Source organism: Populus alba, chromosome 12 (genome assembly GCF_005239225.2).
Source record: "Populus alba chromosome 12, ASM523922v2, whole genome shotgun sequence".
NCBI classification, from domain to species: Eukaryota; Viridiplantae; Streptophyta; class Magnoliopsida; order Malpighiales; family Salicaceae; genus Populus; species Populus alba.
Genome location: NC_133295.1, coordinates 13632257 through 13657147, shown reverse-complemented (window position 1 = coordinate 13657147; position 24891 = coordinate 13632257). Strand labels below are relative to the sequence as shown.

The 24891-nt window shown below is 36.4% G+C and overlaps 1 protein-coding gene and 1 long non-coding RNA gene across 4 annotated transcripts; both read right to left on the bottom strand.

Annotated features, from left to right (window-relative positions):
* Positions 1-6099: 6099 nt before the first annotated feature.
* Positions 6100-9839, bottom strand: LOC118060638 (putative disease resistance protein RGA1). Its single transcript, XM_035073884.2, has 2 exons — positions 9700-9839; positions 6100-9017 (listed from the first exon to the last, which is right to left on the bottom strand). The coding sequence occupies exons 1-2, from the start codon at positions 9757-9759 to the stop codon at positions 6210-6212; spliced, it is 2868 nt and encodes a 955-aa protein (XP_034929775.1). The 5' UTR covers positions 9760-9839; the 3' UTR covers positions 6100-6209.
* Positions 9840-19871: 10032 nt separating this feature from the next.
* LOC140956223 (uncharacterized) lies at positions 19872-24566 on the bottom strand. Of its 3 annotated transcripts, none has more exons than XR_012171383.1 (5): positions 23903-24566; positions 22433-23672; positions 21592-21732; positions 21313-21517; positions 19872-20519 (listed from the first exon to the last, which is right to left on the bottom strand). It is a non-coding gene; the product is annotated as an uncharacterized lncRNA (long non-coding RNA). The 3 variants fall into 3 exon arrangements; XR_012171382.1 differs by lacking the exon at positions 19872-20519 and adding an exon at positions 20558-21198; XR_012171381.1 differs by lacking the exon at positions 19872-20519 and having other exon boundaries at positions 20557-21517; positions 23903-24560.
* Positions 24567-24891: the final 325 nt, after the last annotated feature.

The following is a 24891-nucleotide window of genomic DNA, read 5'->3' as shown; positions in this document are numbered from 1 at the left end:
AACATCAGCACATTAAAACGATTTGAAAACATATAACAAAAATTATTTTAAATAAAAAAACTCAAAATTTTTAGGAACTCGATTTGCACTACGTTTCCAAACACATCCTAAATTTCAGCGTCTACAAGATGGATGAAGAAGACACCATTAGAGAACAAGAAGAAGAAGAAGAAGATCACGAAAATGAAAGACCAAAAAGAAAAAAAACATCGAAGAATAAGAAACGAAAAGTCCCTCGGTTTTTACTTCTGGGTATTACGTGGATCATGTAACCAGGTCCATTATAAGGTATTTGAATAAGAAATTGATAGGATATTAGGATGTTTTTTTATTATTATTATTACGATGGTTTTAGTTGAGGATTGAATGTGGAGGATTATAAGTTTGGCAGTGAAGATATTCTTGTTGATGAGGAAATGAACAGAAAACTTAGTGAGGTTAAGATTATTGGAGATGCTTTGTTGTTAAAGATAAGTAAAAAGTTGTAATCTTTAAGAGAAGGTTAAGTGAGGAAATTGAACCCGTATCCGTTGCTGCGAGACCCGTGGTTGACTAGAGGTGATAAGGCTATGTAGAAAACCCATATTTTCACTCCAGTTTGGTTTCAGCGGTGAAAGACATGTTTTCACTATATTGAACCGGTTCACCTTGCTGCTCTCTACAAGTAATTAGCTCGCTTCTTGAAAATATCTCCCCCTTCTGGCATGTCAATCACATGTATGGCTAGAATGACACGACATCTTGCTGGTTCCTGTGTGAATCTCATATTGAGGTGTTTGAAATAAATCTCATAATCTAGTAATTTTGATGCTGGCTCTTGAACTAGACACCATGTATTAGCAGTTAATACCCTCTTCGCTCCAGTTGAGAAGAATTTTTATTTTATATTCCTGATGATCATCGTTATACTATGTAATGTAGTGATTCAATCGCGCCATTTCTTATGTTTAGAAATCTATGTTTTGGTAACTTGTCTCTTGTTTTTTTTTTTTTTTCCATGTTGGGTTGTTCAGTCTAGTGTCGGTCAGGGTTTTGTTATAGACAGTTACAGGATCTGGGGTTTTGTTAACAGGAAAAGGATTGCAGGGATGGCTGGTCTGAGTGATGGAAGCTGGCTGAAGCTGGGGCTGTGTGGATATCAGTTAAATTTTGATGCTGGCTCTTGAACTAGAAACCATGTATTAGTTGTCTCATATAGGACACTTTACTATTACATTTTGATGCTGGCTCTTGAACTATTACCCTCTTCGCTCCAGTTGAGAAGAATTTTTATTTTATATTCCTGATGATCATCGTTATACTATGTAATGTAGTGATTCAATCGCTCCATTTCTTATGTTTAGAAATCTATGTTTTGGTAACTTGTCTCTTGTTTTTTTTCTTCTTGTTGGGTTGCTCAGGTGCTATCTATATTGATTCTGATATCATAGTTTTGAATTCATGGTCTTCACTTAATAACACGATTGGTCTGGAGAATTCTACTGAAAGATTATCGCATTCTACTGAAATTCCTGAAATTGATTATAGCATTCTACTGAAATTCCTGCTTCTCATCTGTTTCTCCATTTCTTCTCTTCATTTAATGTTTTTCTGCTATCAGTAGCATGGAAAAAAGTTTGGAAGGATTGCTGGTTTGCGTGAATGGAGCTCCTTTAAATGGGAGGTTCGTTTGTGAAGGGGAGCAAATGGGTGTGAAAAGGACAAGAAATGAGGAAAGAATTCATATTGTCTGGACCACATCACCTTCCTTTCTTCTTCTTTTTTTTGTTTTCATTCCTTTTTTATTGTCTCTTTCTACTTTTTCATAATGAAATTCAGATCTAAATTACAGAGGAAATCAGCATGCTAGATTCAGCAGCGTTTGGGGTCAGAATGGCATTGTTGGGAAGAAGACAACAAATTATGTGTAGCTTAGCAGCCATTGTTGCTGCTTCAGGAACACCAAACTCCCTTGTCAAAAAACTGGATCCATATGCATTTTGCAATTAAGTCATTATGCTTTAAACTCATTCTATGTGTCTTTCCTTACAAAAAAAAAAAAAAAAGGGTTATTTGCTGTCTTCAAACCCGAGAGTTTGGTTGCGTTCTGTTTCAATTCAGTCAGTCTTTATTAGTCAATGCTTCGTAGAACAGAGGCACCTCATTGCAGAGTGCGGGTACAAAACTAGTGTTGAGGTGAGGTCATATGTCCTACCAAAATGGATTTTGATCATAATAATTAGAAGAAGAAAAAAAAACAACATTAATAATTGATCATCGTGGCTACAAAATGAAGTGGAACTAATAATTAATGGAGTGTATATAATAATCATAATCATAATAATACTAAATAAAATGAATTACTATGTGTATTCTATAATTTAGTTATATGATATAGCAGATCTGTACAAATTAGTCATTTCAACTTACCAATAGAAAAATTATAATAGATTTTCACGGTGGTATGATCGCAATAAATAAAAATAAAATAGATATACTTCACAGCATTAATAAATTTTTAATTTTTGTCAAACATTGTCAACACACATGTATATTCATTTCTTTAAAAATAATTATAATAAAATTAATTAGTTATTTATTATAAAAACAAGACCTATGAATTATGTCTAAGCTGTTGAAAATAGTAAAAATAAAATAATTTGAAGAGAATGTATTTTAAATGGAATAATTAGTTAATTTATATCGAGTTGTTTTATTTACTAAATTAAAAAATCCAAGTTTTTATATTACTTGGAATACTTAAGTTGGATTTAATCCATAAAATCGATGGGTATCTTCTCTTATAGATGAATCAACGGGTATCAAGTTACATGCCATCTTGCAACTTAGAATAACAGACCACTCGACTGGCTCCAAAATCAAACCATCTCCACCTCATTCAACACGATTTAAAATAATCAACACTACCTTTTTATAGAAAGTGGGATTGATGAGGATATAAATCTACAGACTCCAACATCCAAAGTCTCAATCTTACAGAGTTCTTAACTAGTATAGTAACGCCTCATTGGCAAGAACCCAAATCACTAAGCTCAAATTACTAATACAAATTACAAATTTACACCGAATTTTAACAGATTTCTACCAGCCGATGTCACTAAACTCAAATTACTCCTAAAAATCTCAATATAAACCCATTAACTACTAGACCAACACCTCATTGGCTAGAATCCACGTTGCTTTTCCACAACAATCATCAGCTTCTTCAATTAGGATGCTACAAGCCCTTGTCTATATACTAGCTTAAATTGCAACAACCTTTGATTCCGAGAGAAGTTTGGCCTGATCCAACGGTAGTCAATGCGTGCTCAATCTGTACTAGCTTTCCGGTAGGACTGAAAGTAGTGAGAGAAAAGGAGTACTGGCTATCACCCATGGTTTATTGCTTCAAGACGCAGAGAGGAAAAACTGAGAATGCGAGCGTGTGGGAGAGAAAGACAGGGATATTTACTTGGGGTCTTAACTTTGCTTTTCTTGTTGGAGAAGGAGGAGTTTTCTTACGAGGGCTTTTACAACGGAGTATTTTGGGCTTTTATGACGGCAGGTTGGTTCTCTTTACATTGAGCTCAGTGAAGGCTTTAATTTTTTAAACTTCACTTTATCCGGGTCAGTTCACGGGAGGAGAAGTTTAATTTTTTTTTAAAAAAAAAATAACATTATTTTTAGTAATTTTTTTAAATGATATTTTACCTGAGTCCACAGGCGATGTACAAAGTTTTTTTTTTATATTTAAAATAATATATTTTTTTTATTTTTTAATATTTACTTTCAGATAATATTTTTAATATATAGTCTTCGTAATGATTGATGATGCCAATTGCAAATGAATGGAGGAGGAAGCATCATGATCATTGGCTTGTTTAAAGGCAGATAGACCTTTGATCATTAGATGATGCCTCTAAACGAGGCTCTATATTATAAAGGCATAACAAAGAGAGAATGGGAGAAATAATTATAGACCAATTAGGTGGCCTGCGGTACACCGTGGGCTCACCTTTAATTTCTAAAATAAAACTTGGTGAGGATCAAGCCTATTTAGATCCTCACCAGACAGGAGCCAAGCATATTTGGGTCCTGTCACGGCCAGGCCGGGTAGGACCTAAGGTTATTTGGGTTATATACCTGGCAGAATCCAATGTTATTTTTTAGTCTTGCAATTAATAATTTGTATTTAATTTTTAAATAAAACTAAATGTAAAATTAAGTATAATTTGATAAAATTATTATTACAATACATTTAGTAAAATTAGTAAATGATATAACATTTTCTTTCAAATTCATCAATTATTTTATTAATAATATTAATTACAATAAAATATACTTTTATAAATTTTAATAAAAAATAATAATATTTATAATACAACCGATAACATTTTTAGTATTAATATTATTAATTAATATAAACATAATATTATTTATAACACCAAAAATAATAATATTTTTGAGATTAATACTATTAATTAGACTAAAAAATAATAGTAATAAAACAAATAATAATATTTGTAATACTAATACTCTTAATATTAATTATACTAAAAAAAAACTATTAATAAAACAAATAATAATATTTCTAATACTAATATTTGTAATTATACTAAAAATATGTATGGGTAGCCCAAGCGTTAAGTGGCGCTTGAACTGCAGTCAAAGAGAAATCATATTATTTTAAAATATTATTTGTCCACTAATTGCTAATATAAATATACTTTTAAAACTAATATAAAGTCACCAAGAGTCAATTTGATAGCTGCTTGCATAAAATCTCATTGAATGTGGCCAACGTTTTTTAGAATAAAGTGAAATAAAAAGTTATTTCAAAACATAACCACAGTAATTTTTAGTTATTGGTCTAGAAACTTTAGTATATCACATAAAATCCATGAGCTTTGGATGAAATAAAATCAATTCTAAAATCAAACTCCGATTGAAGCTTCAACTGCATTTGCGAGCTAGAAAATTTAACTTATTAAGCTTGATTTGTTTTTGCGTTTCAAAAATATTTTTAAAATATTTAAATTTATTTTATTTTTTTTCTTTGCTTTAAATTAATATATATTTTTAGTGTTTTTAGATCATTTTGATGCGCTAAAATCAAAAATATTTTTTAAAAAATAAAAAAAATATATTATTTTAATATATTTCTAAATAAAAAATACTTTAAAAAGTAATCGTAACAAATATTTTCACACAGTCTCTTTAATGTTTGTTCAAAACTTGTGCTTTTTAAAACATGCATTCTAACGCAAAGAAAGCATATAAAATACATCAAAGTTGCAAAAGTACGTAGTTTTAATTATTAGCAAAAGTAGCCTAAAATATGAAAAGATAGGTTTAAATACCCTAAATATCCGTAAATAACTAGAAAACAATTAATAAAAAATAATAAAACTAAAATCCAAAATTATCAAGGAGAAAATCTAAAATATGGTCTGAAATTTCAAAGGCAGCTTTTTTAAAGTGGCATTTGGAGAATTTAAGTAAGGAATAAGCTTCACGTGAGCGAGATAATATCATCTTAGATTAATTTTTTAACATGTAAAATTTAAGTCTATCAATTCAATAATTAAATAAAAAAATTACCTCTTCCTGCCTGTCTTAACTATTCTTTAAATATGAACATATGAATTACATATTATTTTATGTTGAGAGAGAATTTTATGTTGAGAGAGAGAGAGAGAGAGAGAGAGAGAGGATGTGTGAGAGAGAGAGAGGGGTATATATATCGCAGCTGCATTTGATAGAATAAATGGTAAGCAGGAAATACAATCCAAAGTCAACATTATACAGATATTTGACTCACAATAAATCATCCATACTCTTATAAAAAATAAAGAAGGGTAAACTCTTAATTAGGCCTTGCTGCTGAATTTTGTTGTTGATTTGTAATTTAATTATTGTTGAAGATTTGTTGTGTTAGGTTTGGATAACTTTATTTGGATTTAATCTCCAAAATCGATGGGTATCATCACTTATAGATGAATGGTTTAGCTTCTCTCATTTATTTGGATTTAATCCACTGAAACTGAGGTTTAAGAATTTCTTGGATTTAATCCACTGAAAATCAAGATCATTGGCTTGTTTGAAGGCAGATAAAGGCATAAAAAAGAAGAAGCAAATATCATCTTAGTTGAAATTTCAAAGGCAATTTTTTAGAGTAAAGAGGAAATAATTAATACACTCAAAGCAGGTTCTAAAGAGTTCTGTCTTTCTCACCAAACATGCAAATAAATCTTTGGGATGTGAGAAATCTTTTGCCAATCTTCACCCATCTCCTCCTTCCTACAGCTGTAACGTTTCCTTAGAATGGGGCAACCCCTTATCCCCAATGCCTGCAGAGGCGCTGCCAAAACATAGTCTGGTAGTGCTCTCAACAATTGGCAATATTCAATTCCCAAGTACTGAAGTTGTGGCATAATGGATATTATTGAAGTTGTGTCGGCATCTTCTTCTCCCACTCTCCTTTCAATTCCTTCCCACTCTTCTACTTCTCCGAGACCGTCCATCCAAAGTTTTTTTAATTTGGGGAAAGCAGTGACCCTTGCAATTTCTCCTTCATTAATACTGGCATTCTCATCCTTTTCTATACCTAAAAATCCAGCATCCAACCTTCTCACCTTCATTGAGCTCAATACCAGGCTTTCAAGGTTGGGCAATCTTCCCAACGGAGGCAAGACCTCCACGTTTTCACAATCACGGAGTGTAAGCTTCTGTAATCTGGTTAATGTCATCATCCAATTTGGCAAATCCAACCCTCCGTAGCTATACATGGTTAGATTTTCCAAGTCTGACGGAGGCTGTAAAACTTCAAGTAAAATGTCGTTCTCCCGGTTGAAGTCAAAATCCAATTGCAAACAAAGCAGGCGCTTCTTATTCTTGAGTTGTGCTTCTGCAGCGTCACTCGCATCTTCTTTACCTCCTCCTAGATTCCGTATACGAAGACTCCCTCCAATGTGATTTAAGTCTTTTAATTCTCTTAGATTAGCTGCTTTACTTTCATTCTCACCACCACCACACACAATAAACACATCTAATGTTTGAAGACATGTTATCCTCTCTATTCCCTTTGGTATGAAGGCCACACCTGAAAGAACAACCCGGAGATGCCTCAATTTGATAAGTTTTCCAATCGCATTAGGCAATTCCTTGAGAGAAGCACACAGAGTAACGTTTAGGGATTGCAGATTACATAAATCACACATGGTTTCTGGCAGGGACTCCAACTGATAACAAGATGCCACATTGAGGTGTCTCAAATGTATCAAATTCCCTACCTCGTTTGGTATTTCTTTGATTGAAGACCTTGTCAAATTCAATGACCTGATGCATGTCAACTGCTTGAACAAATCAGGCAATGCAACTCCAAGCGAAGGGTCTCTAGTGTCCATCAAGAGGCTGCGAAGACCTTTTGCTTTGTGAATGGACTTGGGAAATGAGCTCTCCTCTGACAGCATCATGCTTAAATGACGAACCCTTTCAATTGAAGTCTCCACTGTTGCTTTTCCAAGTTTACTGGCATCCACTGTTAGACATTCATTTTTTGTCATATATTGGGAAAAATCATGCACTATATCATGCATCTTGAATTTCATTCCTTCACACCAATCCGTCTCAAAATCTTGGAAGAAAGAACGTGCTGCTAAGACTTGAAAGTACTGCTCTCCTACAAGCTCCATATCTCCACCTGAAGTCTCCTTGAGGTAACCTTGAGCTATCCACATCTTCACCAATTCATATTTTCCCATCTTGTAGTCTTTTGGAAACATGGCACAATACAAGAAACATCGTCTTACCACAGAAGGTAAATCATAGAAACTCAAAAGCAAAGGTATAAATATGCGTCTTTCAACCTGATCTCTATCAACCTCATCTAGCCTCCACAGTTCGCTAGATAAAACACGTTCCCACTCTTCTCTTGTTATTTTAGACTGCATTAGACCGCCTAATACCTTGGCAGCTAGAGGCAAGCCCTTGCACTTGTTTGCAATTTTATCGCCGATATTTGTCAATCTTTCGCGCTCATCTTCGCTTCTTTCCTGGAATGCCACATGATTGAATATTGACCTGCATATCTCATCGGACAATTTCTCAATGTTGATCCGGTGGTCAGTTCCCATCATCGTTGCCACAGCGTCCTTACGAGTGGTCACTAGAATTCTGCTTCCTCGTGCACAGCCTGTGAGAGATGGTTTCAGTTGTTCCCATTGTCCATGATTTTCTGTCCAGACATCATCAAGGACAAGAAGGAACCTCTTTCCCTTAATGGATTCAGAAACCCTTCGCAAAAGGGATTGCAATCCTACCAAATCAGATGCCCTCCCTTCAAGCTCCTCAAGGATACCTTTGGCTATTCTAACCTCATCAAATGGTTCTGAAACACACACCCATATCTTTTTCTCAAAATGAGCCGTAACCTCAGCATCATTAAAAGCTAGTTGGGCGAGAGTTGTTTTTCCAATTCCTCCCAGCCCTACTAGAGAGATGACATCCACGTCCCGTGCTTCTTGACTACTTTCAGCCAGCAACTTGCTTACAACATTTCTCTTTTCACCATCTCGACCAATCACGCTTGATTCATCAACAAAGGAGGTAGTTGTTAGTCGCTGGAGTTCATCAGTGGCTTTGTATAGATCAAAGCCATACTTAGCTCTCTCTTTGGCAATGTCATCCACTTTTACACAAACTTCTTTGATCTTCAGGGCAATGTCGCGACGTCGAACCACTTGATTGAAACAAAAGCAAGGAGATCCCAGGAAGGAACATCGCATCTTCTGTCGGCTGCGAGTATTTTCTTCAGCTTCCTCCATTTTCCATCTAAGAATTGCAGTGCCCCATTCATCTAGCACGTCATCCATATCATAACATGCATCTTTGAGCTTGTCTACCCAATTTCTTACAGCTTTATCCTTAACTTGTTTTCTATCTGCATCTTCAAGGACAGACTGGATATCAAGGAGATTGCTTTTCAGCCTGTCGACTTGTTTCTTCACACCCACTACTAGGTTCACCTCTTCTTGTACCTATTAGTGTACAAAAGATAAGGAAGCTCAGGCAGAGGAAACATTTCTATGATTTCACTGTGAATTTTTAATTTTAATTTTTTGTAATTAATAGATTAATAATTTTTTTAAATATGTTTTTCGCAGTAGCTGACACGTACAGTGAAATGGATTGGCTATATTAATAATTTATATAAAAATATATATTAAAATCCTATATATTAAAGATAATAATATTTCTTTTTATCATCATCATCATCATATCTGCCTGCACTCTGCTACTATACAAGAAGGAAGAAACCTATATATAACATAAGCTTGCTGGATCAAAGAAATATAGAGAATGAAAGGATCTGTATTTGTTGGTACTTGTAAAGTCTATAGTTTTAAAGTGAAAAATATTCTTCCTTCATAACACTCACTAATTATTTTAACATTTGATTGATTATTTTACAGTTTAGTGAGAGGATCGACAACTCCTTCAGTTTTCCTTCTAAAGATATTTGTTTTAGATTATTTCCGGAAATATGAAAAACAATAAAACAATAAAAAGAAATTTCTTTAATAAAATCCAAATCTAGATCTGAGGATTTGATATTTTATTTTATTTTTCTAATAAAGAAAGAAAAAGAGACTTCATTTTTATATTTCTTATTCATGTAAGGGTTAATTAGATCATTGTAAATTGTATACAAGTAATTACCTGTTGAGCAACGACCGCGCTTAACTGCTCCAAAATTGGTGATACAAGTGCCTCTGCCATTTGTCTGTTTAATTTAATTTAATTTAATTATTTTTTAAAAAGAGACAATGATGATAGGATGTACTGAGAAAGAGAGAGAAGACAGTGTGAGGGGAAGGTGGCTGCTGGTTTAGTTACTTTATATGTACTTAGGGTTTCTGGTGATGAGGTTTTTCGCTTTTTACTTTTGTTTCCATCCCTGTACTGTTTCTAACATTTCAATTCAGTCCCTATATTATTGTACCTTTTCAGTCTAGTCCTTACTGCGGATGGCTTTCCCTGGTTGTATGTTTCTACTGAGAATGACATGCCATTTTGAGTTCCGAAGGTGAAACACTCGTAGTTTTCATTTCTACCGAGTTCTAGGCTAAGGATTATTATTTGTGGAAAGTAATTTCTTCTTCGATACATAGCAATTATTTTGGATTGATACTGACCTTAGGTTAAGAATGCTGAAGTTTCTACTGAAATGTATCTGATATGGACAACTGATTATAGCATTCTACTGAAATTCCTGCTTCTCATCTGCTTCTCTATTTCTTCTCTTCATTTTATGTTATTCCACTATTCTTCCAAACTGGATCATGGTAATATATATATGTCCATCCAAACTAATTTACACAAACCAAAAGTAGCAACCAATTCAAAGAAGCAGAGTCCAACATGATTAAAACGAAAGCTAGGATATAAAATATAGTCAGACAAAGTGTTGATTCGAATGATGATCTTAGGAATTTGTTCAGTTGGAGCATTTCAAGCAGTAGTTTGCTGATTGAAATGACTTTAAATGGGTCCCAATTGGAAACTGTCATAATTGCACTGCGAGCTCCGTTTTATGTTTCTTCAGAACATCAGTTTCTATCGTGATGCCTTCTTCCTTCATCAAAAAGTGGGCAAAATCATAGGATTATGTCTCGCATCTTGAACTTTAAAGAGTTTTCCTTCATTTCTTGAAAATCCTGGAAAAAAAGCTAAGATTTTGAAGCACTCCTTACCAGCCAGCTCCATTTGATCTGTATGGAAACGGACAGCTCTCCATCAATCAGCAACAGAGGGGTAGGGAGGTGAAGAAGAGAGGGAATAGATGAAATCCCTAATAGTAGCTTGGTGGTTTTTGTTCCAATGACCAAACCAGATAATGTACGAGTTGACAGGTGCAGCCAGAACAGGCCCCTAGAAAAGCACTGAAGGTCTACTACATCAGATGACCCTTCATAGTTCCTGGCCTGGTTGAATAGGTTGTCTTGGCTCCCAGAAAAACCCAGAAGACAAACAAAACAGAGACAGCAAGAGTACATTGTGTAGCATAAGCTTACTATGCATTAAGTCTTTAGTCTTTAGTTCTGTGGGTTGTGACAGTTGAGGGAAGTTCTTGTATAAAAGATCAGCAGGTCTATTAAGGGAGGAAGAGGGGTATGTGACTTGGTGAGATTCTTCATTTTTTATTATTTCCTTGTGGTGGACACAGTGGTTTCTTAGATGAAGTGAATTCTTGCATGACAGCAACAAAATAAGTGTGATTCAGCACTGTAAAGAAAAAAGTAGAGCAGAGCAACTCTTTTTGACGGAGGCTAATAAGTTGCAGAAGTTAGTAAGAAGCGGCTCATTGAGCAACCAAATAGCCAAGATGTCTTATGTCAAACCCTAGTACAGAGGAATGCCGTATTTTTATTTTTCTAAGGAACTGCATTTTTGTCCCCCTCTTCTCCTTCTTTTTTCCTGTTGAAACAAAAACAGGGTACATCTACTTCATGCATAGTTTTAAAACCCGACCCGCTGATCGATCTGGTTTAATAATCAGGTCACGGGTTAGATAAGTTGATCCGAGTTAACCGGGTCAACCCAAAACAATTAATAAAAAACTAATTAAAGGGCATTTTATGAATCACGGGCAGGGGCGGTTAAAGAGGAGGAGCTTATATAGGCTCCATTGCTAAATTAACCTAATGACGTGAAATTTATCTTCCCCTCCGATTTGAAATTTTTTTGATTGAGTTCAAAGCACAGAGCCCTAGACAATGGAGAGTAGTCTTCCCCTTCGATTCAACTTGAGAAGAATCTTGTCCTCGCCTAAAGCATCTCCTACATTCCAAAGGCTAGAAGTCTGCTCTCTTCATATTTGAGCATCTTTGCCTCTTTTACTCTGAACAGAGAAGGAGCTGCTCTAGAATGCCCTCTTTTGAGGTGCAGATGAGGTGGAGGAATCGGTTGTGCATAGTTCCTATTGGGAGGTATAATAAAGAAGATATAATCAATCGGTTTTTCAAACTGGAGCATAGACACTTGTTTGCCACAGTGGGGGTAGGTAATTTTAGTAATGATGAAGACGAAGATTTCATATGAGGATTTCAGATGAGGATTTGGAGATGCCATTGGCCATTTTAGATGAAGATTTCAGCCGGGTCTCAGCTGGGTTTATCTGAGTCAACCGGGTTCCAGTTCAACCCAACGGGGTCGACTGGGTTTCACCGAGCCAACTCCTAGACGAGTTTTTGCTTAGACCCGAACCGGTCCTAGATCCGGGTAGGCTGGGTCCCGGGTCAACCCACCGGGCCGGTCCTGGTTTCAAAACTATAACTCCATGTCAAAGTCAAGTCTATAACCAGACCAGTAAGGAGCATTGACTTACAAGGAGTTTTGCTTAGACTCGGACCGGTCCTAGGCCCGGGTCGGCCGGGTCCTGGGTCAACCTACCAGACCGATTTGGGTTTCAAAACTATGACTCCATGTCAAAGTCAAGTCTATAACCAGACCAGTAAGGAACATTGACTTACAAGGAGTTCCATTGAAGTTTCGATTATGAGCAGGCATGCTTCTATCCCAATTTACCACTCTGGTTCAGATTTCACACTTATCAAAGCACTGTGATGACAACAGCAGAAACTATCTAATTTCCCACCAAACATAAAGAGAGCTTTGAATCTACACACCCGCCAGTTATAATCATTCAAGACAGATATGTTAGCTATAGTTAAGGCCAGAGAGAAACACAAGCTAAAAAAAAATGCACCTTCTAATTACCGAGAAGCATGCAGAAAAAAACCTGTAGACAACTCCAGTATTGGGTGTCAGATTCTGTATTTTCTGAACCTGAAACATCAAGCAATTAAATTCCATTAACAACCATCTCAAGTTCTATACTATCTTGCAAGTTATATACCATCAATGAAATAGTTTTTATTTAAAGGGATTAAAATGACATCTTTTTACCAAAATTGTTTTTTCCAAAAAAATTCAATAATATTTAACTAGAGTCCATATAAGTTGAAAGTAATAAATCATATCAAATTTCTTTAAATTATTAAATTGGATCCTTAATTTTCAATTCGTCAAATTATTAAATTGGATCTTCAATCTCTTTTATAGGGGGTTCGGTGTCACTGCATAACTTAATTATGACACTATATATATATAGTGACCATTTGTGATAATTCTCTTGCAGATAGAAAATATTTAGCGACACTAAAAGTGTCGTTAAATATATTTTGAAGAGCCATTACATGTTGTTTTCTGTTTTTTGTAGTGCAACGATAGTAGAACATGAAGTTAATTTTAGCAACACACCGTGACCAAATGCAACGAAGAGAGTCGAAACCTAATAATCAAAGAAAATTAGAAATTCTAAAATTGATATTGGATTTTTAAAGATTCAGATATTAGGTTGATATCACATTTACTATAACCTTTTAAATAAAAAATTATCATTGTTTATGTTTTTCTAAATTATTTTATGCTATTATATTTTTATTTATAATTTATTTAAGAATAGACACCGGTTTCTTAGAATAAAAAACTTGTAAAATTTTTTGTCATCCCTAAAAACCAAAGAGTCCATCGCTTGTCATTTTATGACACTAGCCTTGCTATGTATATATATAAATCTCCACGGTTATAAAAACCAATCTCTAAAATAGAAGATTTCATTAATTTTTTTACATTAATCCATAAAGACAGTAGATTTTGTAATTTCTTGAATTTTAATAAAAACTTTGATGTTAATCTCTTAAGATAGAAGATTTCATCACTTTTAAAGATTTAATGAAAATTTTGATGATATTCACTAAAATAGAAGATTTCATCAATTTTTTAATTTATAACAAAATTTTGACGTTATCCCTAAAAAAAAATTTGTTGTATAGTAAAATGGTTTTTATACAGTAAAATCCAGTTCCCATGTATAACCTTTTTGGTTTTTAGTATGGTTAAACCACCCCCCCCCAAAAAAAAAAGAAAAAGAAAAAAAAGAGTTCAATTGTTTCTTTGGCTGCTTATCCAAGATAAAGTCTTCATCCGTGATTTCTTGTTTCAGCATGATTTCTTTTCTCTTCAGCAAGCTAGATGTGTGTTTTGTAAAAGACGAATTGAAACTTCAAGCCATCTCTTCATTTTGCCTGGAAGTTAAGAATGAAATTCCTATTTTGGTGGGGTATTAGTGATTCTTTCCCAAATTCTATTGATGATATGTGCTACAAATGATGCAAGGAAAATTTCAGAATCTTTCATGATAACAACTTCTCTTTTCTTGTATTGCATGGAGTCTATGGCTACATTGAAATGATGTAATCTTCAATGATGCTATTCCGGATCTTAAGGATCAACTCTGATGGGATCTTTTTCGGGGATAACAGAAGTTGACTTCTTGTTTTTATCTATTGTCTGGTCCCTGTTTTCTTCTTCCTGTTGTAGATACCGTGCTTTTATGTCTTCTTTATTTTATCTACTCTGTTGCTTTTTTTTTTTTTTTTTTGTTATTAAGCTATTCTCTTTTTAGCCAAAATTTTTAATAAAATCTCCACTGTTGTAAAAAAAAAAAAAAAAAAAGTTCCTTGGTGACTTTAAAGAGATTTCTTTTCCTTACCAGTGACAGAGTGGTACGCCACTAGTCATTTCAAAGCTTGAAGACTTGTAGCTAGCTGGTGACTCGAAATAAGGCTAGAGGAGGTCCCTTTTTGAAATAATCAGCAAAGAGTGCTATAATTAATTACATTGAGTAATCGACTGAGTTGGCCGAGTTACTGTCTGCATGTGGATTCCGCTTTTTAAGTTTCTGCGAGTCTGCTGCGAGTTACTTTTCCAATGTTTAATCAACAGATTCCAGTTGATCAAAAGATCAGGGAGGGAAGAATATTTTAGAAGAGAGGGAGAAGAAGGTTACACATGCCTGGCATGTGTTGCCCACGGTGAAGAACGAGAGAGAAATGAGGAAAATAATACTGAATTCTGTTATACAATTGCATGCCTTCTGTTACATATGTGGGGGTTTTTATATCCCTTCTTCAGTTCTGTTATTTCTATTTTTACCCTAGACGTTACACGTGGCTAATTAGTTATTTCTTTGTTTTATCCGGGCTGCCTTAAACACAACCGTTTAACTAGAATTGAATTTCTTGCCGCCTTCTCATAACGTTGTCGTTTCTTGTAAGTTTTGAATTAAAATTCCCTCTTCGTCAGTGCTAACCCTCATCCTCAATTTCCAGTCGTGACAATGCCCCCTCCATGAGCACCACCTTGTCCTCAAGGGGAAATCGTAAGCAGAAGTCATCAATATCTTCCCAGGTGGCTTCGGTCAGAGGTAGGTCCTTCCATAAAACCAGTAATTGGGTGGTTGCTGCATTTCTTCGTTTACTCATTCTTCTGTTGATGATTTGCAGAGGTTGGAGCAAGGATCGATGCTGAGGATTGGGAAGGTCAGAGTGGACTGCACGATGACCCACGTGCTACTTGAGCTGAGAGACGTGGAAGACGGGATGAATTGTAGCTGATGCAGGTAATTGCAATTTATATGCAACGGTGCCAATTTTTTTAAGGACTGTATAAGGTCCATAGTACTTAGCTGATAACTTGTGGGAAACTCTTTTATGCACTGAATGCTGTCTGTAAGGTTGTAGTTTGACATAAACTGAATTCCCCACTGTAAAACTGCGCTCGCTTCTGTGCTTATTGGCTTGTTGGGTCATTCGGTGCTGAGCTTGTAATAGATTGCCTCTGATTTCTTTAAACATGCCCTCTCTTTGTGTGAGGTAGTGATCCATGGCTTCCACTGGGGAGTCCTTATGGGTGTAGGGAATGTGAATGGGAGGGGCCATACCATAGAGGATTTCATAGGGAGTTTTCTTAGTGGAAGTATGGTAATTAGTGTTGTACCACCACTCACAAGCACCTAACCACCTTCCCCATAAGGCTGGGGTAGTACCTGTCATGCAGCGCAGGTAACCCTCAATGCATTTGTTAACCACTTCGGTCTGGCCATCCGATTGTGGGTGATAGGCTGTAGAGTAATGTAAGTCGACCCCCTGCTGTTTAAACAACTCCTTCCAGAACTGACTAAGAAAAATGTTGTCTCTGTCACTGACTATGGTGGCTGGCATGCCATGAAGTTTGTAGACATGCTCCATAAAAGCTTTAGCCACGGTAGGTGCAGAGTAAGGATGAGAGAGTGCAATGAGATGTGCATATTTGCTGAACCGATCGACCACTACCAGGATGACTTCTTTTCCATCTGATTTGGGCAAGCCCTCAATGAAGTCCATGCTGATGTCAATGAAGGGGGCAATAGGAATAGGTAGGGGTTATAGAAGTCCTGGAGGTTTCACATTCTCAGTCTTGTTCTGCTGACAAATTGGGCATTCTCGCACATACTGCCTTACTATCTTCTGTGGCTTCCTCCAGTAAAAAACTTGCCCCAGTTTCTTTGTGGTGACAGTGGCTCCCGAATGGCCTCCTACTGCAGAGTCATGGTAATAGCTTATAAGTTTAGTTTGCAAGGGTAAGTCTCTACCCACCACGACCTTCCCTTTTCGAAGGAGGGTATTGTTGACCCAGGAGTAAGCAGGATGTGAGCTGGCATCCTGTTTTACCTCTGCAATGACTTTCTGTAGGTTAAGATCAGTTACCCAAGTCTGTTTGATTTCTTCCATAATGCTAGTGGAAATCGAGGACAGTGTGAAAGCACTCAATTCTGTGCTTGAAACCCTGGACAAGGCATCAGCTGCCAAGTTATCCTTGCCTTTCCTGTATTCTATCTCATAATCGAAACCCAAAAGCTTGGTGAGCTAAACCTGTTGTGCCTCATGAGTCGCCTTATGATCCAGTAAGAATTTGAGGCTTGAATGATCTGTCCTGATTAAGAAATGTCTTCCCCTTAGGTAGTGCTTCCATTTGGTGACAACATAGACAATAGCCAGTAGCTCTCGTTCGTATGCTGATAGGTTTTGCTGTCGAGGTCCCAATGCTTTGCTTATAAAGGCTAGTGGATGTCCTTCCTGCATCAAAACTGCTCCCATTCCCACACCTGATGCATCAGTCTCTACAACAAAAGTCTTGTCAAAGTTTGGCAATGCTAGCACTGGGGGTTTGGACATGGCTTATTTCAATTGATTGAAGGCCACGGTGGTTGAGGCTGTCCAGTTGAAGGAATCCTTCTTCAACAGCTGTGTAAGAGGCCTGCAAAGCTCCCCATAGCCCTTCACAAATTTTCTATAGTATCCTGTCAAACCCAGAAACCCCCTCAGTTGTTTGATAGTAGTGGGGATAGGCCAGTTTACCATTGCTAGGACTTTGTTAGGGTCGGTGGCTACCCCTTCTTTGGTGATGATGTGGCCCAAGTATTCCATGTGATGGCTGCCAAATACACACTTCTCCTTCTTTGCAACCAATTGATTGGCACAGAGTAGTTCAAACACGACAGTAAGATGATGCAAATGCTCAACCTGATTCTTGCTATAAATCAATATATCATCAAAGAAAACTAAAATGAACTTTCTCAAATGTTGCCTAAAGATGTCGTTCATTAGGCTTTGGAAAGTTGCTGGGGCATTAGAGAGCCCAAAGGGCATGACAAGAAATTCGAAATGGCCATTGTGGGTGCGAAAGGCTGTTTTAAACACATCACTAGGATCCATCCTAATTTGGTGGTAGCCTGCCCTTAAGTCAATTTTAGAGAAGATGGCTGCCCCTTCCAATTCTTCTAACAATTCATCAATAATAGGGATGGGATACTTATCTTTTATAGTCAACTTGTTGAGAGCTCGAAAATCTACACAAAACCGCCAGGTGAGGTCCTTCTTCTTGACTAACACCACAGGAGAAGCAAAAGGACTATGGCTGGGTTGAATAATCCCAGCTTCAAGCATTTCAGCCGCTAGTTTCTCCAGGGTATCCTTCTGTAGCCCTGAGTATCTGTATGGCCTTAGATTGACTGTTAGGTGTTCATCCTTCAGTGGGATCCTGTGGTCATGTTCTCTGACTGGAGGTAAGCCGACTGGTTCTCTGAAAACATGGTGGTAAGAGTCCAGCACAGTCTGTAATGGAAGGTCCTCTGCCTGCAAGGTAGGGAGGTGTCCATCCCAGGAGTTGATAGAGTTGTCCCCATGGTCCAGCACTCGTAGGCTACAAATGTTCACCCCTGCCCATGAAGTTGTATTAGTGAGTAAGCCATTTAGCTCTTCTAATGGGATGGACTGGGTGAGAGTCGGGTTGTCCCCCTTTAATGTCACTTCCTTCCCTTGCCACCAAAAAGTCATCCATTTGTCCTCATAATTAGCTAGTATATCACCCAACAATTTTAACCACTGTATACCTAGGACCATATCATAGTTTTGTAGGGCCATTACAAACACATCAGCCTGAAACTGGTTGCCTTGCATTTTCCACTGCAGGTTCTTGCAGATTTGAGCACAAGCCATGGTGCCCCCATTGGCTGCTTCGACTAGCATGGGTTTGATGGAAGTGAGGAGGCAACTGTGTTTGTTTGCTAGGTTGATATTAATGAAATTGTGAGTGCTGCCAGAGTCAATCAGGATTAATATAGGGCACTTGTCTAGTTTACCCCATACTTTGATGGTGTGGCAGCCGGTGGTGCCTTGCAAGGCATATAAAGACAGATGAGGGGTAAGCTCTTCTTCATTCATGGCTTCCAGGGTTCCCTCCTCTTCTGAATGATCTTCTTCATCTGCAAGGATGCATAAGGAATATAGTTTCCTATTTCTGCACCTATGCCCTAGCACAAATCTTTTATCACACCAAAAGCATAAGCCCTTGGCCCTTCGCTCCTCCATTTCTCTAGTTCTGATGGGTCTAGAAGGTCTGTTGTTGAGGTTAACAGGAGGGTTATTAAAAGATGGTCTGTTAGGGGTAGGTAGGAGAGCAGGTTGGGGAGTTTTAGCAGTAGTGAAGGTGGGGCTGGGAGGTGGTTTGTTTGGGATGGTGGTGTAGGTTGATCTCTGGTTTTGCTGGTAAGAGTTTGCTTGAGCTAGATTTTTAGAGTAGTGTGGGGAGCTTTTTCTGTAAGTGAGGGTGTTGTCATGGAGCCTAGATAGGTTATATGCTTGTTTGAGAGATTTCGGTTCAAACATTTTCACTAAATTCTTAATTTCAGTTTCCAATCCTCCCAAGAAAAATACTAATGCTTGTTTTTCTGTTACCTGAGCTCTATTCCATAGCATGTCAAACTCCTTGATATAGACTTCGAGATCACCTGCTTGTTTGTGTTCTGTCAACTCTTCCAAGGGATCCTTTTGCCCTCAACATACTCTGCCCAAGTAGCTTCCTGTCCTTCGAAATTTCTGATGAAGTTCTGGTGCCAGTACAGTGCCAACCCATCCAGGTAGTAGGAGGCTAGCTTCAATTTATCTTGCTCTGCTATCTCTTCAAGGTCAAAGTATTGGTTGCATTTATACAACCACTTATGCACCTCGTCGCCTTCAAAAGTAGGGAAGTTCCTCTTAGGTTTGTGAGCCCTGTAGGATCCTTGCGATCCTTCTCCCATCCAACCAGGACTGCATGTTGTTGTAGGCTGATGAGGGGCAGGGTGCTGTTGCGATGAGCTGGTCTCTCCAGTGAGAGCTTGCAAGGTATGTTTTATTGCAATCTGCTGAGTGGCTATTTCTTTTATCATGGCTTTGAGTTGGCCAAGATCATCTGATTGTGTGTTTATTTTGATTTCTATTCCATCGATTCTTTGGTTAGCAGCTTCCAAAGAATCATCGCATCGTCTCACATCTTGGGACCTGGTCTCTGGAGGCATTTTGTGGAGGTCCAAAGATGAAGCTCTGATACCACTTTGCTGCGAGTTACTTTTCCAATGTTTAATCAACAGATTCCAGTTGATCAAAAGATTAGGGAGGGAAGAAGATTTTAGAAGAGAGGGAGAAGAAGGTTACACATGCCTGGCATGTGTTGCCCACGGTGAAGAACGAGAGAGAAATGAGGAAAATAATACTGAATTCTGTTATAAAATTGCATGCCTTCTGTTACATCTGTGGGGGTTTTTATATCCCTTCTTCAGTTCTGTTATTTCTATTTTTACCCTGGACGTTACACGTGGCTAATTAGTTATTTCTTTGTTTTATCCGGGCTGCCTTAAACACAACCGTTTAGCTAGAATTGAATTTCTTGCCGCCTTCTCATAACGCTGTCGTTTCTTGTAAGTTTTGAATTAAAATTCCCTCTTCGTCAGTGCTAACCCTCATCCTCAATTTCCAGTCGTGACAGAGTCACCTCTCCACTAAGGTTCACTGTTGCTTTCTATGCAAGACAAGATTGAGAGTTATGTGAATATATGAGTTGGAAGGTTAGAGTAAATGCTGGATGGTATTTTTTATTTTTCCCTCTCATTGGCGCTGCTCACCAATAGCTCGGGTGCATTTGATGCTGATGGAGATGGAACCGAAGCTTATATATGCTTTTTTTCCCACACTTCACATGCTTTTTTTCTTATAATAGTCGAGTGTATTATAAGAAAATGGCTAAAAAGATAATAGCCTAGCATCCAGAAGTTCTAGCTGACCAAAAAAAAAAAAGCAAACAAGCTTTAGAGGTTTTGAAACAGGGGAAGGAAAACAGTGTGGGAAAAGGAAAAAAACAATTGAAATCAGCTCCTCCTTTCTACAAAACCAATGCCATCGTAGCTGTTATGAACATCCTCGCCAGCAGAGTCTGGAGAATTGGTATCAAGTCTCAGCCATAATGAGAAACTGCCGAAGATCAAGGAAAAACAGCTTTGAAGGTTTGGAGCAGCCCTATTAAAGATGATATCTTTCCGATGAAGCCAGAGATTTCACATAACGCAGGAGAAGAGAAGCTGTCATGGGAGATTCTGTTGTTTGTCTTTCTCCATAGAAAACCATTAGTAGTACATATCATCAATAGATTTTGAGAAAACATTGATAATACCCCACCGTGAAGGAATTTCATTCATAGATGCCAAGCAAAGTGGCAGTGGATGAAGAGGTGACTTGAAGATTCCAGGTTTTTATTACTAAAGACACATCTAGAGAAGCCACTTCAGATGCTCATGATGATATTAAATGTTTCTTCTCTCTGAATTCATACAATCTTTCTTTCATACACTTTCATATTTTTCAGAAAAGATTGAGGATGAAGATACACCAAATTGCATCAGAGGTTGCAGTCACTATCTTTACACGGGGTTGGCTTTTTTTACTTGCTAAAGATGGCTAACTGTAATTAGAATGATGGTAAATGTTTCTTCTTTTCACAGTAATAAATCTCTGAGTCCTTACATCTCTAGTTAATTATAACTACCTTACCGGTCATTATGTTCTTTTTCTGTACCTGATGAATGATATTATTTCCGAGATTTTTGAACATGTAATGACGGAAGCCTGCGTTGGATTGGTTCCCTTTGTTACGTTACTGGAGTCGCTATGTTTCGAGGTATCAGACCAAATTAATTCTCTTGCTTTTTGCAGCAAAGCTGTATCTCTTGCTACTTGCTAGTGGCGTAATCCCAGGCTACCACTGTTTTGGTGTTGCCTCTCTAACCATTGTTATTAGGTTGAATTAAATACCAGAAGATTTCTGGATGTGTAATGACTGTATGATTAAACTTACCAGTGCACTGTCAAGGCTGTGGCGCATGAACTTCATTAGCGGGCGTGCGTCACCATTGTTCCACCGTGTGCCGTCGCAACCTTCACCAATTCCAGCAGCTCCAGTTTTTTTCTCCATTGCCTCCATTGAAGGTCCATTTTTCTAGCTCACAAAACATGGCATCTTGAGTTTATTTTTCATGAATTATGTTTGTATTTTGACAAATCCAACAATTATGATTTGATTTAGTTGTTTCTGGTTATGGGACACAATGTTGTTTTTTTTATTAAAAAAAAAAAACACAGAGAATGCTAAAAAGAAAGTCACAGCTGCATGTGATAGAATACATGTAAGTAGGAAATAAAATCCAACTCAAGAATAGATTACAAATGAGTTCAATCCATTTACAGAAAAAAGGTATATAAAATATATTGGTCTGAAGAATCCCCTGTCTGGAAGTTCTTTGAATGGGGCTGTGATGGCATTTAGAAAGCGCAGGCACTAGGAGTCTTGTCTTTTACTATCCGAAACATATTTATTGTTGAAGATTTTTTTGTGTTAGGTTTAGATAACTTTATTTGGATTTAATCCACTAAATTGGTGGGTATCATCTCTTATAGATGAATACTTTAGCTTCCAAGTCTACCATTCTCTCATTTATTTGGATGTGTTTTGTAGGGTAGATATGGTTGTTTTCCAAAGTATTTTTTAATTGAAAATGCTTTAAAATAATTTTTTATTTTATTTTTTAAATATCAGTTTTTACATCAATAATATATCAAAATGATCTAAAAATATTTATAAAAAATTAATTTAAAATAAATAAATAAAATTTAAATTTTTTTTAAAAAAAAACACTTACACAAAAACAAATAGAATCTTGCTGTGAATAGCAGAATTTGGTGCTAAATTTCTTGTTGTGAATTGCAGAAAACAGTTGCTTGATCTGCACTAGGATGGCAATAGCAAGGTAATGGAGGATGTGAGAAAGGTATATCCAAGTCGTGCTTCTTTTTTGTATCTTTCTCCTCATCCACTAACTCTTGCTTCTTTTTTTCCCGTGAAAAAATGGAGAGCCGAAAATAGATTTGTTAAAAAATGGAGTTCCTGCAGATTCTAATTAAAGAGTTCCGTCTTTCTCCTGTAATCATCAAAACAAATGTTTGGGACGTGAGAAATCTTTTGCCAATCTTCACCCATCTCCTCCTTCCCGTAACGTTTCCTTAGATTGCTGCAACCACTTATGAATAATTTCTGTAGAGGCGCTGCCAAAACATAGTCTGGTAGTGCTCTCAACAACGGGCAACCATCAATGCTAAACTCTCGAAGTTGTGGCATAATGGATATTACTGAAGTTGTATTGGCATCTTCTTCTCCCACTCTCCTTTCAATTCCATCCCACTCTTCTACTTCTTTGAGATTCAAAACCCAAAGTTTTTTTAATTTGGGGAAAGCAGTGACCCTTGCAATTTCTCCTTCGTTAATACTGGCATTCTCATCTTTTTCTATACCTAAAAATCCACCATCCAGCCTTCTCACCTTCATCGACCTCAATACCAGGCTTTCAAGGTTGGGCAATCTTCCCAACGGAGGCAACACCTCCAGATTCGCACAATCACTGAGTACAAGCTGCTGTAATCTGGTTAATGTCATCATCCAATTTGGCAAATCCAACCCTCCGTAACCCACTATGGTTAGATATTCCAAGTCCGACGGAGGCTGTAAAGCTTCAATTAAAGAGCCTTCATTCGCTTGCAACTCTGTTTTCTCTCTGCTGAAATGCAATTCCAAACGAAGCAGGCGCTTCTTATTCTTGAGTTGTGCTTCTGCAGCGTCACTCGCATCTTCTTTACCTCCTCCTAGATTCTGTATCTCAAGACTCCCTCCAATGTGATTCAAGTTTTTTAATTCTTTTAGATTAGCTGCTTTGCTTTCATTCTCACCACCACCACACACAGTAAACACATCTAATGTTCGAAGACATGTTATACTCTCTATTCCCTTTGGTATGAAGGCCACACCTGAACAATCAATCCAGAGATGCCTCAATTTGATAAGTTTTCCAATCGCCTTAGGTAATTCCTCAATCCAGAGATGGGGGTCTGTTTGCATTTTGTCAAAAGAGATGAAATTCTAATCAATGATGATGATGAAAAAAATAAATATATAAATTACTATGTGCATTCTATAATTTAGTTATAGAATATAGTAGATCTTTACAAATTAGTAATTTCAACTTACCAGTAGAAAAATTATAGCAGATCTTTACCATGATATTATCGAAATAAATAAATAAAATAGATACACTTCAACACGTCCATACACTCTTTACCATGATATTATGTAAAATGTTATTCTGAAGTGCCAAGACGGCTTCCTTGAATTGCAATAGTATTTCGATGTCTTGGTAGTTGAATTTTTCTCAATGAGCTCCAGTAAACTCTGTAATTCTGATTCTTGCCACCAAGTAACTTCAGGGCAGTCTGGAAAGGATTTTCAATGTACTTATGTTCTTGATGGAATCTAATTATAATTCTTAAAAACTTTTCAATGTACTTCTGGCTTTTAAGCAAGCCTTGTCAGAACAAGAGTCTTGTGATTAAATTGTTTCTTCAACTCAAATAGATCCCTGAAAATTAGAAAGGGGAGGCTTATAATTAAATAATAAATGACACCAGGGGTAACAACTTTAGCCCTGATAATCTACTAATAGACTGACATGCTGTATCCAAGAAATTATTCCACCCCGTTTTTGGGCTGTGTTCAGAAAATTATTACAGCCCATTTTTGGGGTTCAACTTCGGGATTGTTTATTATGTTGTTCGCCTTGTTTTTTAAATTGTGTTTTTTTTTTTAAATAGTATTAAATTCATGTTTTTAAATATTTTTTATAATTTTAATGAAAAAATATATAAAAATATATTTTTAATTAAAAAATACTTTTAAAAAAGATCATATCTTGCATTACTAAACACACATATAATAGAATACTCGAGGGATTTTTTTATAAGCCAAGACTAAATTTATTATTGCTATTATTTTAAAGTTCATTCGTATTTGTATTAAACACATACTAATTTTCTTTTGAAATATGAAAGCAAAATCCAAAAAAAAAATATATTAATGCTAATCAATAAAAAACATATGAATTTTTTTTATTTGAGAATAAAGAATTTTTAAAATTTTATTATAAATTAATTAAAATTAACCATTATTTACATTATTTAAGAGCATTAAAGAAATTTAAAAAAAAACTTAACAAATCTAAAATTAGAAGTTATTGTAGTTCCAAATACTTCCGAGTATTTAATTAATTTTATG